At 42.7% G+C, this 14,830-nt stretch overlaps 1 protein-coding gene across 2 annotated transcripts in view; it reads right to left on the bottom strand.

The window, feature by feature from the left end:
* The window catches only part of igsf21a (immunoglobin superfamily, member 21a), a 113,132-nt gene that overhangs the window by 64,893 nt on the left and 33,409 nt on the right, over positions 1-14,830 (bottom strand). For both annotated transcript variants that reach the window (XM_057031474.1, XM_057031475.1), the window contains exon 2: positions 12,740-12,852. In XM_057031474.1, the coding sequence (XP_056887454.1) occupies positions 12,740-12,852 (113 nt within the window). The remainder of the gene's footprint in view (positions 1-12,739; positions 12,853-14,830) is intronic.

The raw sequence follows: 14,830 nt of genomic DNA, 5'->3' as shown, positions 1-14,830 counted from the left end.
TGAACACTGCTGTGTCGGACCAGTGCCCGTTTTGTTCCAGGCAAGAGACTGTGTTCCACGCGTACAGTGAGTGTGAGAGGCTCACTGTACTTCTTAATGTCATGAAGGGTGTTTTTAATGGTTTTAAGGAAACCTTTTCTATTAGAACTTTTATTTTTGGCGCAGGATACAACTCAAAAGCCGCTCGCAACAAGTGGCAACTCCTGAATTTTATCTGTGGTGAGGCAAAAATGGCAATTTACGTCTCCAGGAAGAACAAAATTCCAAAAACTGGGGATAGTGAGGCCGCCTCTGTGTGGCGCTGCAATGTCCGGTGCAGGCTGACGTTGGAATTTGGGTTTTATAAAATGATGAACGACCTCGGCAAATTCCAGGACATATGGTGTCACAAAAATGTTTTAGGATCTTTTGCACTTTGCACACCACCTGGTGGGATAAATTGTATTGTTGATTTCTTAATATTTATTTATTTATCTATTTTTATTGTGGTTGGTGGTATCATTATCATTATAACTATTATTATTGTTATTATTATTACTATTATTATTGTTGTTATGATTATTATTATTGCTATTATTGTTGTTCTGTGGGTTTTCTAAACAGGGAGTTTTGTGGCCCTGTGTAAATTTGTGAATTAAAGTATTTTGTAAAAATCAAATCTCTCTCTCTACCCAGCCGGCCATCAGCAGGAGGGTCCCCTTATATGAGCCTGGTTCTGTTCCAGGTTTCTTCCTGTTAAAGGGGAGTTTTTCCTGTTACTGTTGCTTGTTGGGGTCAGGCCCTGGGATTCTGGAAAGTGCCTAGAAACAATTTTGATTGTAAAAGACGCTATATAAATAAAGATTGATTGATTGATACCCTGTAGTTCCAAGTGTGATTTTAGAATATAGCCATGTGAAAGCCCCAGTGATGCTCTGTGTATAAAATATCACAATGTTGTACTGCAGAAAGCGCAGGCAGGTCCGCCTCAAAGACTCCATACGCCTTTAATTAGAACCTTGATCGGAGAAGAAGTTTGGCTCAACTTATTCACGTCATCTTCTCCAGTAACTATTAAAGTCTTTTTATTTGTTAATATATTAACTGCTACAAACTGCTGCCATTATTAGCCATGTTTCCATGCCATTGACTCCAGAAAAGCTCCGACAGCTCAAGGCGATAAATAGAAGGAAAGAAATTCCTAGAACAGCACAGAAAGATGGAGCTGTGTGATGATTTTGAGATGAGAATCAATATTTTTGACAGCTTGCTCTTGTCAGCAGTTCACACTAATCTAGCTGGTGCCTCTCGGTCCTTGACGACATCTTGGCTTCCTCTTTTAAAACCAAAAACAAACCAAAACACTATGTTCCTGTTGACAATGACAGCTTTAATAAGCAGCTTCTAAATCACTGATGGTAAATGTGCACAATCTATATTTTCAGATCCATAAAGATGTTACAATAGAGCACACAAACATTTGCATCTTTTTGCAGCAGCAAGAGAGTAATGTGAGAAATATGGATTATTCCTCCCCGTGAGTAGGTGGCACCCAGTGACATCATCACCTCCAGAGCGTAAACGGGTGGTCGTAGCGGTGTAATAGGTGTCTAGATCACACACATGAAATAGCCCAAAGCTACTGATTATAATATCATGTAGCAGCAGAGAGAATCCAAATGATTTCGTGGAATTTATTTTTTTTAATATACCGCTTTGTTTAATTAAAAGTAATTAGAGTCTGACTATGCTTTTGATAAATACCTGGAGATCTCAGAGCAAAGAAAATGTCCCATCACAACCACCATTAGCAGCATGCGCTTCCTGACAGGCCCTGCAGTGATCAGTCCCTTTCCAGCCATTAGCATTTATGCATAAAAGGGAACTTATCTTGCACTTTGCTAACACAAAGTATGTGATTATCCTTCTATGTTTAACAGGCTGCGTATTTGCTGCAGCAAAATCCTCCAGGGGAAGATTGCAGTGTGGTGATCCATATCGCCTTATCTCCCATATTCCCTTCGGGTTCCTACAATCATCATGGAACCACGGGCTAATAAAGATGACAAAGGCTCGTGGCACTAAAAGGGAAGGGTTGCTTCCTGACAGCTAGCAGGAAAGGCAGCTCCTTAGGCTACTGTTGGCGCTTAAAATTTGAGAACAAAATCAAGATGAACTGTGCAGGCAAAAAAAAAAATTGGGTTTGGTTGAAGAGGAGACAACGGCCACATTAGGAGGGAATTACTTGGGCTGCAGAATGCTAATGTGCATCACTTCCATGCAAATAGCTGGGAGTGGGTCTAGAGAATAGAACAAATGTCACCTTTTATAAAATGCGATTTTGCTCTCCCCACATTTAAGGTTTTAATAAAGATGTTCTGCTCTGGTGCAAACAGACAGCATTATTTCTGATGAAGCAGGGTTGAGTCCAATCAGGTGCAGAAGCAAGACACAGACAGTCCTTATTAATGATGTTACACTCAAACAAGTGCTTTGGAGAGGACGGCAGCCCTGCAAATCTGGGCACGCTAACTGAATAACTCATTGTGCATAACAGAGAAAGAGAAAAATATAAAAGGTTGTCACACTGAATGTCCTCATCTTTCTTTCTTTTTTCCGCTCTTTTCTGACAGCTGAAACTAGCAGGCATATTTGTGTTATGATGTTAGCAGAACAATGTCAGCGCTGCGAATGGAGTCACGGACACATACAGTAGTCATCTGTCCATGGGTGCACATGACTGGGAGAACGTGGCCATACTTGCAGGAACGTTGTTGCATGGACACAAAGGACATTTCAACAAAGCTAAATAATGGCATATCCAAGATAAATCGCATTCAAACTCGGAAATGAAATGGCGAGCGGAGTGTCCCCGGGTGTCAGGCTAAAACTGTCTCTGGACTGTGCAAAAAGAACTGTCACAGTCCCATTTCCCCAGTTCCCTCCTGTCCCCCTGCCTCAACTCCACTCACCTGCAGCACAGCTGCAGCTTATTCCCAATCAGCCCTGACTATAAGCCTCCCCTGCACTCTCAGTCTTCGCCAGATTGTTCTTCTGCTTTGATGCGAAACTTTCTAGCATTATTTCCCTGCCGGATTACCTGTTACTGACCCTGCCTGTCTTCGTTCTACCTGCCTCGCCTGTTCCCCGGACAACCTACCTGCTTTCTGCCCCTGACTACGACTCCTGCCTCAGTGTTTCTGGTTCCTGTCTGCTCACCTGGTTTTGACGTCTCCGCATGGCCCCGACGTCGCTGCTGCTCGTCCCCAGTCTGCTCCGCTACATCGTCGGCCTCCTCTCCTGTAAGACCCTGTCTGTCACTCCTGCCCGCTGTCAGCGGAACTGCACGGTTCTGAGGATTTACGTCCTTCCCCCTTGGTTCCGCATTCCGGCTCTGCTCGACCCACTCCCCGAGCCTGAAACCCATAGACTCTGTGTGGGCCCTGAGCCTGAAGAACTGACTATTTCCTGTGTTTCCTTGTCTGCCTGAGTTCCTTCCTTTTGCCCCTGTGCTAATAAAAGTCATTACCACGGTCCAGCTTTCCAGAGTGCTGCATTTGGGTCCAAATTGCACTGTCACAAGAACAAGCATTTCCTTTTTAAATTTTTTTATATATATATATATATATATATATATATATATATATATATATATATATATATATATATATATATATATATTATATATATATATATATATTATATATATATATATATATATATATATATATATATATATATATATATATATATATATATATATATATTATATAATTTTTTATATATTATATAAAAAATTTATTTTAAACAAAAGAAAAAGGACTAAATGTAATCGGAAAATGTTATGATGAGGCGTGTTACCATTAAATGGCCATGGCAAACTAAAAAGGTGAACGTGGCATCTTGAAGATAAAACCACATACATAGGCTTCAAGTTGAATGGATATAATAAACGGGGGCCAACCGGTCGAGCCGATTCTTTAACCCAGCTCAGGAACTGCATAGGAGAATTCTGTTCAGCTGCTTTAGGCTTGAATAACACAACATATATAAGAACTGAACTGAAGAAGCCTTCTGGATAGAAGGTGAAACATCGTCAAGAGAAGAAAACAGCTGACACAGAAAACCTCCTTGGATAACGCATATAAGAATGTATTCAGACTCCTGTGACACTCCACAACTCCATATGAAAGAACATGCTAGTTATGTATGGATAACCTGTGTCAAACATATGCGTCAGTAAGCTTTTGTTGTATTCCATCTGAAACACCAGGAATTCTGGGAAAATGCACCATTGAGCCACATGCCAAGCAATGTTGGCATTTTAAAAGAATGGGCTTATTTACGCTCGTTCATTTTGCTTCGTTTTAACAAGTTCTAGGATGCAGTACTCATGCATGTGAACGTGGAACAGCACGAATCAACGTCTTGGTTAGAGACGATTCAGCAGGACCTCTGTTCAGGCCATCGTGTGATATTTGATGACAGCAATGTTCATGTTCAGAGAGGAGGGAAAGATGCACCTTTGTTTAACTGGAAAAAGCCACTGCTGTCCCGGGGACCCCCGCCAGATGGTTTCACAACCGTTCACACCCAACATCACATGATGACTCACCTTTTAATAATGCTAATTACCACCAACAACCAGCAATCACTTAACTGCAGGAAAGAAGTCTGGGATTGGCACCAGTTAGTTAATGGCTAACAGGTGAGGCCTCGTTAAAAGACTTAAATCCAGTTGAATTCCTTTAAACCCTTCATCCCTGATGACTGAGAATGTTCCCACACGCTTGCAAGGGTAGATTAGGGCGTCAACTACAAGTGCACAATTCTGGATCAGCTAATCACGGTTCAAAGTAATACTACTTTTTACATTGATGATCTGCTAGTTTTGCTAATAGAGTTCCATAAAGTTCTTGGTCTAATCCAGAAGTGTCTGGCTGAGCTGGGTACAAAGTAGATTGCAACAAAAGGGAGATGCGCTTTTTCTAAACCCACACAGTTGGACCTGGGGGATTTAACAGCAGGAAGTTATACAGCCAAAAGCCCCCGCCCCCCCCCCCAAGAGTGTGCAGTGTGCGTATATGCTCTTTTTCAAAAAATGTGCTGGTAGTTGCCCAGGCAACTGTGTCTTGAATATTTTCAGATTCTTTTTAACACAACATATTCCATGAAGGACGTGAATTTGTGACTGGGAGGATACTTCATTCTTGGAGAACCGAGAGTCCAGTTATACGCTTTGCTCGTGCATCTGGAGTGCACGATGACACTAATTCCAGTGACGCGCTGCCCGCAGGTATAGCACATTCATTTCTTGGCAGAGTGTCACCAAATATGTCATTTGCATTGCTGCATATTGTGAGTTGACAGTAGCAGCAGCTGTAATGGGATTTGTCAAAATGTGGGCCACGGCAAAGCTGAAAGACCTAACCGGTGGCCAAAGGCGTTGCCAGATCTCAGCGATGTGCGGTGCAGTTGGGTCTCACTGTTGTTTTAAAATAGCAGTGTTGCTGTAAGGCTGCACAGTTTGTATCAGGACATGTGCAGAGCCACATATCTCTGTTTCAAAAGATGAGTATTAAGTTCACGTTTTGCTGGAAGCCAATAAGTTCTGGCTTGTCTCTAAGCAGCTGGCGAGCATTTAAATCCACTGCACTCCTGCCTTGTTTAAGATAGCAGCAGTGTGTCGAGGCTGCAGAACTCGCACAAAAGGCCCACGAGACGTTACGCTATGTGGTGGGTGGCGAGAACCCATCCTCTTTGAGTTCCATTTGGTCTACATAGCATTTTAAATGGGGAAAGAATTGCAAAATGTGTTGTGTTAATGGGGACGTTAGCTAGGTTGGATCGCTGCGCATGATTGTAGCCACCATTTAGCCAGCAGCCTGAATCCCAGAAAGGTTATAAAAATACTTGGCTTTGTTCACTTTGAGAGGTTGTATAAGTTTTACTGCTTTAGCGGCTCCCTAGCATTCCTTAAGCACCTCCTGGATACAGTTCTCCTGTGCCCCCAGGCAGGGAAGACTTTCTGAAGCCCTCCTTCATCTCGTCCCCCCACTCTTTTGCAGAGTAACATGTACTCACCTCCCACCGCTCCACCCATATGCACAGCTTGCTGCTGGAGGGCTCCTGCCACGATCTGTTCTTCCCTTTTATTCATTTTACAGTTCAGGTTTTATGCCTATATCAGTGTATCTGTTTATGCTCATGGTTTCTCACATTTTCCCCAATATTTCCAATTAAGTCTTTTACTTGTATTGAACTCGGTGTCCTTTGCCTTAGTTTCCTCCCCACTATAAAGACATTTACATAATCGTGTAAATAATCATGATTTGAAGTTGCTGTAGAGCATTTTTGCTTAGTTTGTTGTTGGGGTTGGTCTGTGCTTCACTACCTCTGGGAGGTCCCACGGAGACCCCACCAGCTGCAGGGAGGTGCTCAACATGTGGGAGCCGTGCTGGAGAAGGTAAATCAACTCCTCCTTAGTAAGGAGGTGCAAACGAGTCGCCATGTTCACGTTGTGTTTTTTACGCTCTTGTGTGATTTTCATTTTTGTCAGAATCAGGTTGAGGGGATAAAACCTTATTCACTGAAAAGCAATGATTCCATGGCCTCATTAGTGCTTCAAACACTGTAATAAAAAAAATTGTTTATATTTGATCATCTTGTCATCAAAGGTTAAAGGTATACTGTATTGTAAAAAAAAACAAAACAGATAGGGTTATTTTTGCTTGGTGTGGTAACGGGAGAGCTTTTTGAAATCAGTCTCTGGGGAACTACAATTGGTGTTATGTTACAAAAACTGAACAACTATTATATAACTATTACAGATCTAGTTTTATGACGGACCTAAACTCGTTACATCGCTAAGTAACGTATACTATAACATCTGTCCTGATGTAGTGATCAGGTGACTGGATCATGGGACTGGACAGGAAGTGACTTCACCAAAATGCTAGTGAAGGAAAGAACATTTAAAAGGCTTGTTGTTCTACACCAGAGGCCACTTTAAACAAATGAGAGTTTTACTTTATGTCCTTAAAGTGGTTCTGACCATTTTTCTTAGAAAATGTCATGTGCACGTGACAACATGTGTGACTGGGGAGCAGATCTCAAGACGGGCAACACGAGGTCTCCCTGATAGGGACGCCAAAGTATAGCGAGTGCTCTCTGGTGGTTGGCGGCAGTAAATAAACACAGTCTTTGTCCACATTTTTAAATGCAGACTAAGTATACAATTTCAATATTTTCTGCTGAGCACAGCAACATCTGCAGCATAAATGCAGATGTTCATCACTTAATTATAGTACTGTGTGAATTATTAGCTACTAGAATAACTAGGCTGGCATATATACATGATACCATTTTACTTGTGTGTCCACTTGTCTACAGGTGCACAAATGTTTGATTTCTAATCAATTAATGGTGAAGCACAGGAAAAATATTATTAACTGAGATAATCACGTAATGTGCGGAGTGAAGCATTTTCTTCTTTTTTGTTTTTTATTCTTTCAGACAAATGTTATTTTCGATCTCCTGATGTATATTAAAAAGAGCCAAAGCAATTACTTGAAAGAAATTGAAATTGAAATGCCATTGTGCTTTTGTTGCCCAAGACAAGAACGCCTAACCAAACCTAAGATGGTGCAAAAAGAATGTGCTTAGTGGAAATAAACCTCCCAGCATGGTGGTCTCATATTTCTGCTGTCTTGTTTCCAGAAGTAACAGATGTTATTTGAACATTCTTATATAGACAGTTACCTAAAACTATTACACTTCATTGCTTGGTTATAAAAACAAGTTTTACAAGCACGTCTATAACCTGAATATATAGAAGCAGATGGCTTCATTAAAATTTGACAGGCAATAGCTAATGATTGAAACTGACTTGTGGCGGTTATTGCATTCGCCACAAACCACGGAGTTTTGCTCCCCCCAAATATCATCGCTAACCAGCTCCAAGGATGTTAGAGAGAATTTGCATGACATTTAAACAGGGGTGGCTATTTGGGTGGATATTTAATTAAAAAGGTGACTGAAAAACAATTAAAAACTGACAGCGGAGAAATGTGTTTAGCTGTGTGCACGTGGAGATGTGTGATTTTTGGCTGCTCACTCTCTGGAGAAGGAGATCATTTATCGAGAGGCACAACCCCTGCTTCGGAAACACTGCTTCTGCAATCAGTTTGACAAATTACTGTCTACACAAAGTCAAAGTGCGACCACATAATTAGTGCAAACATATGAATGCAGATATGGAGTTCTGGCGGACTGAAGAGAGCTGAGACCGGGGAGGTAGTCCAGCTGGCAGCTGTGTCAGAAAACAAGGCGACACCTTTCCAAGATTCTTTTCATTATCAAGTAGAATATCCCAGAATATCCCAGGCCCATGTTGAGGTTGGAGGTGATGCTCTGGATGGCCTTCCTGGTGTTCCTATGTACCAAGACTTCATTTTATACTGTTAGTGGTGAGTATACAATCCTCTAGTCCTGACTTTCATACAGCCAGATGAAAAAAAGGAGCATTAGCATCTCCCAGTAAAACGATCCATCAGGAATATTTGAGAAAGTGTTACAGGAGGACAGATATCCTTACACTTGAATCCATACTCTGACATAATTCGCAGCACACTGCAAATGTTCATGCGGTGCTATGCGTCACATGAACGTCCACACTTGGCTAGAGGATGAAATCACTATAAAAAAAATGCCTTCACCCACTGTGGACCCTGCCCGTGGCCCCGAGAGTGATGATGAGAGTGATGATGAGAGGAGATGAGAGAGGAGACGAGAGAGGTGAAAAATGTATTTTAAAAATCTACAATAATTTAAAGACTGTATTCAGATTAAGAATGAAAAGGGGAAAAGCTCATGAGGAGGAAACCACAGACTTGTTCAGCATCGATTTTCTCTGTTTTTAAATACACTGCTCAAAAAAATTAGAGGAACACTTTTTAATCAGAGTACCGTATTTTCACAACTATAAGGCGCACCTAAAAATCGCCGGTGCACCTTATAATGTGGTGCGCCTTGTGTGTGGACTGAGTTCCAAAATCTGATGTGTGCCTTTGGTGGGTGCACTACGGTAAACGCTCCGCCCATCGATTAGCGGCACACCTACGCGTAAGGATCCCCTAAAATGGCGCCGGTCAAGCAACACGCGTATGAGGTTTACTTTAAACTACAGGCCATCGAATATGAAAATGGCAATCGAACAGCTGCAAGACATTTTACATGAGTCCATGGTCAGAAAGTGGAGAAAACAAGAAAGTGAACAAAAGTAAGGAAGACGAAGCTGCGTTTCAAAGCAAGGTGGCCTGAGCTGGAAGACCGAGTGGAACAGTTGGTTGTAGAACAGCGAACAACTGGAAGGGGCGTCTCTACTGTCACCAAAGGCCAAAGTGATTGCTGAAGAAATGGACATTGAGCACTTCTAAGGAGGTCCGTCTTGGTGTTTTCGCTTTATGAGGAGGCAGCATCTCTCCATACGTGCAAGGACAACTGTTGCGCAGCGGCTGCCCGCGGATTACCAGGAGAGGGTGGCCATCTTCCGCACCTACTGCCGTGACAAGATAACCACGCCCAGTCACATCAACGCTGAAGCGGAACCGGTCGGTAAGTCTGATTCAGATGATGAAGAAGAGGAATTCGGGATTGTGGACATTGAAATAGCGCAGCTGTTTAATTCAGATACAGAAGATGAAAACTTCGATGGTTTTGTGGAGGAAGAATGAATATTTTGTTCAATAAATGTGTCGAAACTCACTGTTTTACCTTACCGTTGTCATTTTTTACTGTATGTTTCAGCATGCGCCTAATAATAAGGTGTGCCTTATGTATGTTTTAAATACAGATATAGCACCCATAACTGAGACTGCGCCTTTTAATACAGTGCCCTTATGGTCGTGAAAATACGGTATGGTACGGTACGATTTTTACCTCCTCATCTCTTTTGGCTTATTTTTTACTGACTGACTTTCTACTACTGTAGTTATTCATTTGGCTTGGATCAACATCTCTGTTGATAGCATGGTGCGGTACCTGGATGCTACAGAGGTTGCACAAGTAGTCCAACTTCTCCAGGATGGCACATCAATACGTGCTGTTGCAAGAAGGTTTGCTGTGTCTCCCAGCACAGTCTCAAGAGCATGGAGGAGATTCCAGGAGACAGGTAGTTACTCCAGGAGAGCTGGATAGGGCCGTAGAAGGTCCTTAAACCCTCAGCAGGATCGGTATCTGCTCCTTTGTGCAAGGAGGAACAGGATGAGCACTGCCAGAGACCTACAAAATGACCTCCAGCAGGCCACTGGTGTGAATGTTTATCACCAAACAATCAGAAACAGGCTCCATGAGGATGGCCTGAGGGCCCGGCGTCCTGTAGTGGGCCCTGTGCTCACTGCCTGGCACTGTAGAGCTCAAGTGGCATTTGCCATAGACCACCAGAATTGGCAACTACGCCCTGTGCTCTTCACCGATGAGAGCAGGTTCAACCTGAGCACATGCGACAGAAGTGAAAGGGTCTGGAGATGCCATGGAGAACGTTATGCTGCCTGGAACATCATTCAGCATGACCGGTTTGGTGGTGCGTCAGTGATGGTCTGGGGAGGCATATCCCTGGAAGGACGCACAGACCTCTACAGGTTAAATAATGGCACCCTGACTGCTATTAGGTATCGGGATGAAATTGTTGGACCCCTTGTCAGAACCTACGCTGGTGCAGTCGGACCTGGGTTCCTCCTGGTCCACGACAATACCCGACCTCATGTAGCTAGAGTATGTAGGCAGTTCCTGGAGGATGAAGGAATTGATACCATTGACTGTCCCCCATGTTCACCTGACCTAAACCCAGTAGAACACCTCTGGGACATTATGTTTAGGCCCATCCGGCTCCAGGTTCCCTGTTCCAGATCTGGGAGGAGATCCCCCAGGACACCATTTGTTGTCTCATTAGGAGCATGCCCCGATGGTGTCAGGCATTTGTACAAGCACGTGGGGACCACACAAACTACTGAGAATCATTTTGCTACAATGACATTTTGGCAAAATGGACCAGTCTGCTGCATCATTTTTTCACTTGGGGTGTCTTTGATTTGCCCCCTCTATAGGGTGATCATTTTCATTTCTATCAAATAATGTGGCATCATTTTGTTACTAATACATCACCTACTTTTTATCAGGAAAGATATTCAAGATCATTTTTTCCCCCTGTTTAGATCTGATGTGTTTTCTAAGTGTTCCTCTCATTTTTTTAAGCAGTGTATAAAGGAGCATTTTGGCGACTCCGATTCATCAAGGCGTGAAAAACTGGCATTTAAATAATGGCATTTATCCTACGTACTTCCTCTAACACTCTAATTGAGTCTGCAGTCTACGCAAGTTATGCATTGAAAGCAGTCTTCAAACAGCATGTCAGGATACAGCAGCAAAAGTGAGCACTTGCTGAAATATTTAGTGTGTTTGACCCCTGTCGGACCGGCCATTCTTTGATTGGATGCAAGGTTTCCCAAATGAGTAAAAACCGCCAGCAACATTTAAATAGACGGTTAAAGTAAGAAGTCAGAAGCGTTTAGACGAGTAAAATGAGATGATTAAAGACATCTTGGCCGCCAAGTTTGGAGAATACATTAATTTATAAATCGTGCTGAGCAGAGGCCACTGGATGGATTAGACTTTCTGGTTGCAACCTTTTCCTTTTATGATGGGAATTCCAAGTATAGGAATCTTTATTTTAGTAGAACCTTTTCGTCAATAAACACAGAAACATAAGGAAGCAACCTCTGCCTGCTGAGTTACTGCAAGAAGTGAAGGTCAACACATGCTAGGATGGTTTCAAAGGCACCGTTTTATTCCACAGCAATAAAAGTGGGGAATTGGAATTTACTCCATGGACACAGTTCAGTCTTGGCAGTAAACTGTAACCAAGTGCTGATGTTGCTGGCGTTCTCTCCATTTTAAAAAAAAATCCACTGGAGTATTTGTCAAACAGCATGCACACCTCAGCAGTGTGGATATTAGGCTGGGCCAGCTGTGCGCACATTTGCAGCTTGTCCCAACAATTCTTGGAGAAGCCTTCAGCTCATCCCAAATACTGCAGCGAGACTTCTGAGATGAATTAATTAGAGAGATCATAACTCCTGGCTTCACTTCTCTGGCTGCCCATCATATCCAGAACAGGCGAGCTTCTCCTGACCCGCAGGGTCATCAGAGGCCAAGCTGAGAGCATGCTACCACCCCAGCAGACCACTTTTCTGAGAGCTGGTTTGCATGTGGTAGCCAGAATCTCTGAAAGGAAAATGGCTGGCTGAGACCCTTGGGAGACGGACTCTCCCTAACCTCCATCTATGAGCTAGCTTCCTGCAGTAGTTCTGGAGCTACTCAATTATCTCCAGATTTTCTGTCACCTCAGTGGTTTCTGGGGACGTGGCTACATGCTGTCCCTTTCCTCACCACTGCTGCTCGCTTTGGGGTCAGGCTGAAGGTCTCAGTACAGCAGAGTACTTCGAAACCATCTTGGGTGGAACAGAAGCTATATGAATCAGTGATTCGATAAGAGAAATGTGCATGTTCCGCATATCATCAATCCAATGATGACTGAACAGCTGTGGAAGGAGCAGATTTCCATGTGGCAGTGGAGTTTAGTAAGTTTCCATTGTAACTGTACAAACAGTACGACGTCTTAGAACGCAGCCCAACATCAGAGGAGGGCAGTAAGAAACCTTTTGTCATCATCTGGATGGAATCTGTTAGTAGGTTTACTCACCCTGTACCAAACTATTTCTCGAAGCCTTCCATCAGTTTTGAAGTTGCACTTGAGAGTAACCGCCTCTCCAGCAACCATAGGAGGCAGGGGTTCGATGGTGACCGTCAAATATCCTGGAAATAGAAAGAAGGAAAGTCGCATTACTATTTATATTCATTAAATAAAACAAAAGGAAGGAAGAGAGAACGACGGATGAAGACCACCAAAGTTGAGCGGAGGATCCCGGAGACCATCCCAGCCGCACCTGTATCACCTTCATATGTGCGCTCCTTAAAAACTCCCGTTAGGATGAAGTTAATCAAAGACGTAGATATGCTCATGAACAACTTCAATATTTGCTCTCAGACGGACGCCAAGAACAGACACTATCGGTGCGGTAGAGGGGTGGCAAAGGTGTCATTATATTGATTATAAAGGTATCGTTCATCGTGTAGCGTTGCTAGCTGCACGTCAGCATCGTCCCCACATGAACAGCGAGTCATCCTAAAGAAATGAACAATTTAACCAATAAGTTTAATAAAAGCAAAAGGCCCTTTTTTTTATAGTCGGCACCAGTTTGATTACCTTTGTAAATCCTTCTTTGTTGTTTTGATTGTCTCACACAGCCTGGAGACGTTATCCTTGAGATGAGAGATAAAACCAAGCCGTCGTTCTCTTTTCTCATCGTGTTCTCAGCGAGGCTCAATTATCAAGCTCACTGCTATCCGACTCCGACATTCTTTAGCTTTAATATTTCATTCTTTTGTGTCAGATACAGAGGTAATTATTTTTTCATTTGTTCGCTAGTGTACTTCTGTCTTCATCAGAGGTGAGCCTAGGTGGCGCTTTGACATCTGCTGAAGTATGCGTCACGGTGCCACCTAGGGACACCGCTGAACTATGTCAGGTAGGTGCAAACTGAGTTGCCTTTGCAATTGGAAAAAATAGACAAAAACATGTGAAATTTGGATTAATTTCTAGAGTTGTGTTGTCAACGTCTCCAATCAACGGTCCTGTAACAAGGCCCTGTTAGCCAAATCTGGGCCCTAGAAAGCGTTTTCAAAGATGTTCCAAGTCTTATCCAAGGAGTAGAAGAACTCAAGAAGCTAATGTTGGGGCTGAAGCATTTTAGAAAATAAACAATCCAGAAAATAATGATCAAAATAATTTTTAAAAGGTAGAAAAAACAAACCAATCAAATAAGCAAAAATGGCAGGTTTAGGATGCACTTTATTCCTTTATTTTACATATTGAAGTGCCACAAAGCAACATCAGAGCGAGTTGCTTCATACAACAGAAGATATTTGACACCAGCCAATGAGGTCTTGTATTTGAGCCCGAACACAGCGTCTTCTTTCATGTTTGGATGCTGATACAATGTAAGTGACTATATTTGGATAGGAAGACACTCTCGCAGGAGAAAAGGGGACAACGGACATATAGCAGCTGCTGTGCTGCTTAGCTAGGGTTAGCTAATTCAGAAGAGCCTTCTGGACACAGGTGGAACAAATTACTTAAAAATAAGCACCTAAATGTGGATTTGGCATGTTTTCTTCTCACTAGTCTGTGAGAAAACAGCGAGATAGATGGATGCAGGGTTGTTTTTTTTTCCCGAGACAAGTGAGTGTCTACTCAAAAGTAAGTGAAAGTGAAAATAACACTGCCATTCCAAACATGCTGGTTGATATAACCATCACTAGTGTGTGGGCTCCAGATTGCCTTCGCCTGACACGGCAGCACATGTTGCATGTAATGAGGAAATAGTGCACTCGTAAAGACAGAGCAGACTCTAGAGGTGCTTGAGAAGGATGAAAATGGTCCATAATGGAAAATAACCGAACAAATGTTCATATTTAGATAATGCAACAAGGGCACGCAAGCACACGTACAGAAATGCTCAGAAAGGTTTTGTTAATTTTGTTATGTTTCCTTACTCTTGTGAGTAATGTCCACACAAATAACACTGGATGATATATGATAGGGTGAGCTAACAGTGACCCTTTCATGACTATGTTTGCGTTTTAAGATTAGATTAAATGATTAGATCCCTTTAAACGCGTTGCCTAGCGGGTCTCTCAGCTGCGCTCGGTGATCTTTGCTCTGCTCTGTGGG

Source organism: Takifugu flavidus, chromosome 4 (assembly GCF_003711565.1).
Source record: "Takifugu flavidus isolate HTHZ2018 chromosome 4, ASM371156v2, whole genome shotgun sequence".
NCBI lineage: Eukaryota > Metazoa > Chordata > Actinopteri > Tetraodontiformes > Tetraodontidae > Takifugu > Takifugu flavidus.
The sequence above is the reverse complement of the archived record's forward strand: the minus strand, read 5'-3'. Positions and strand labels throughout refer to the sequence as shown.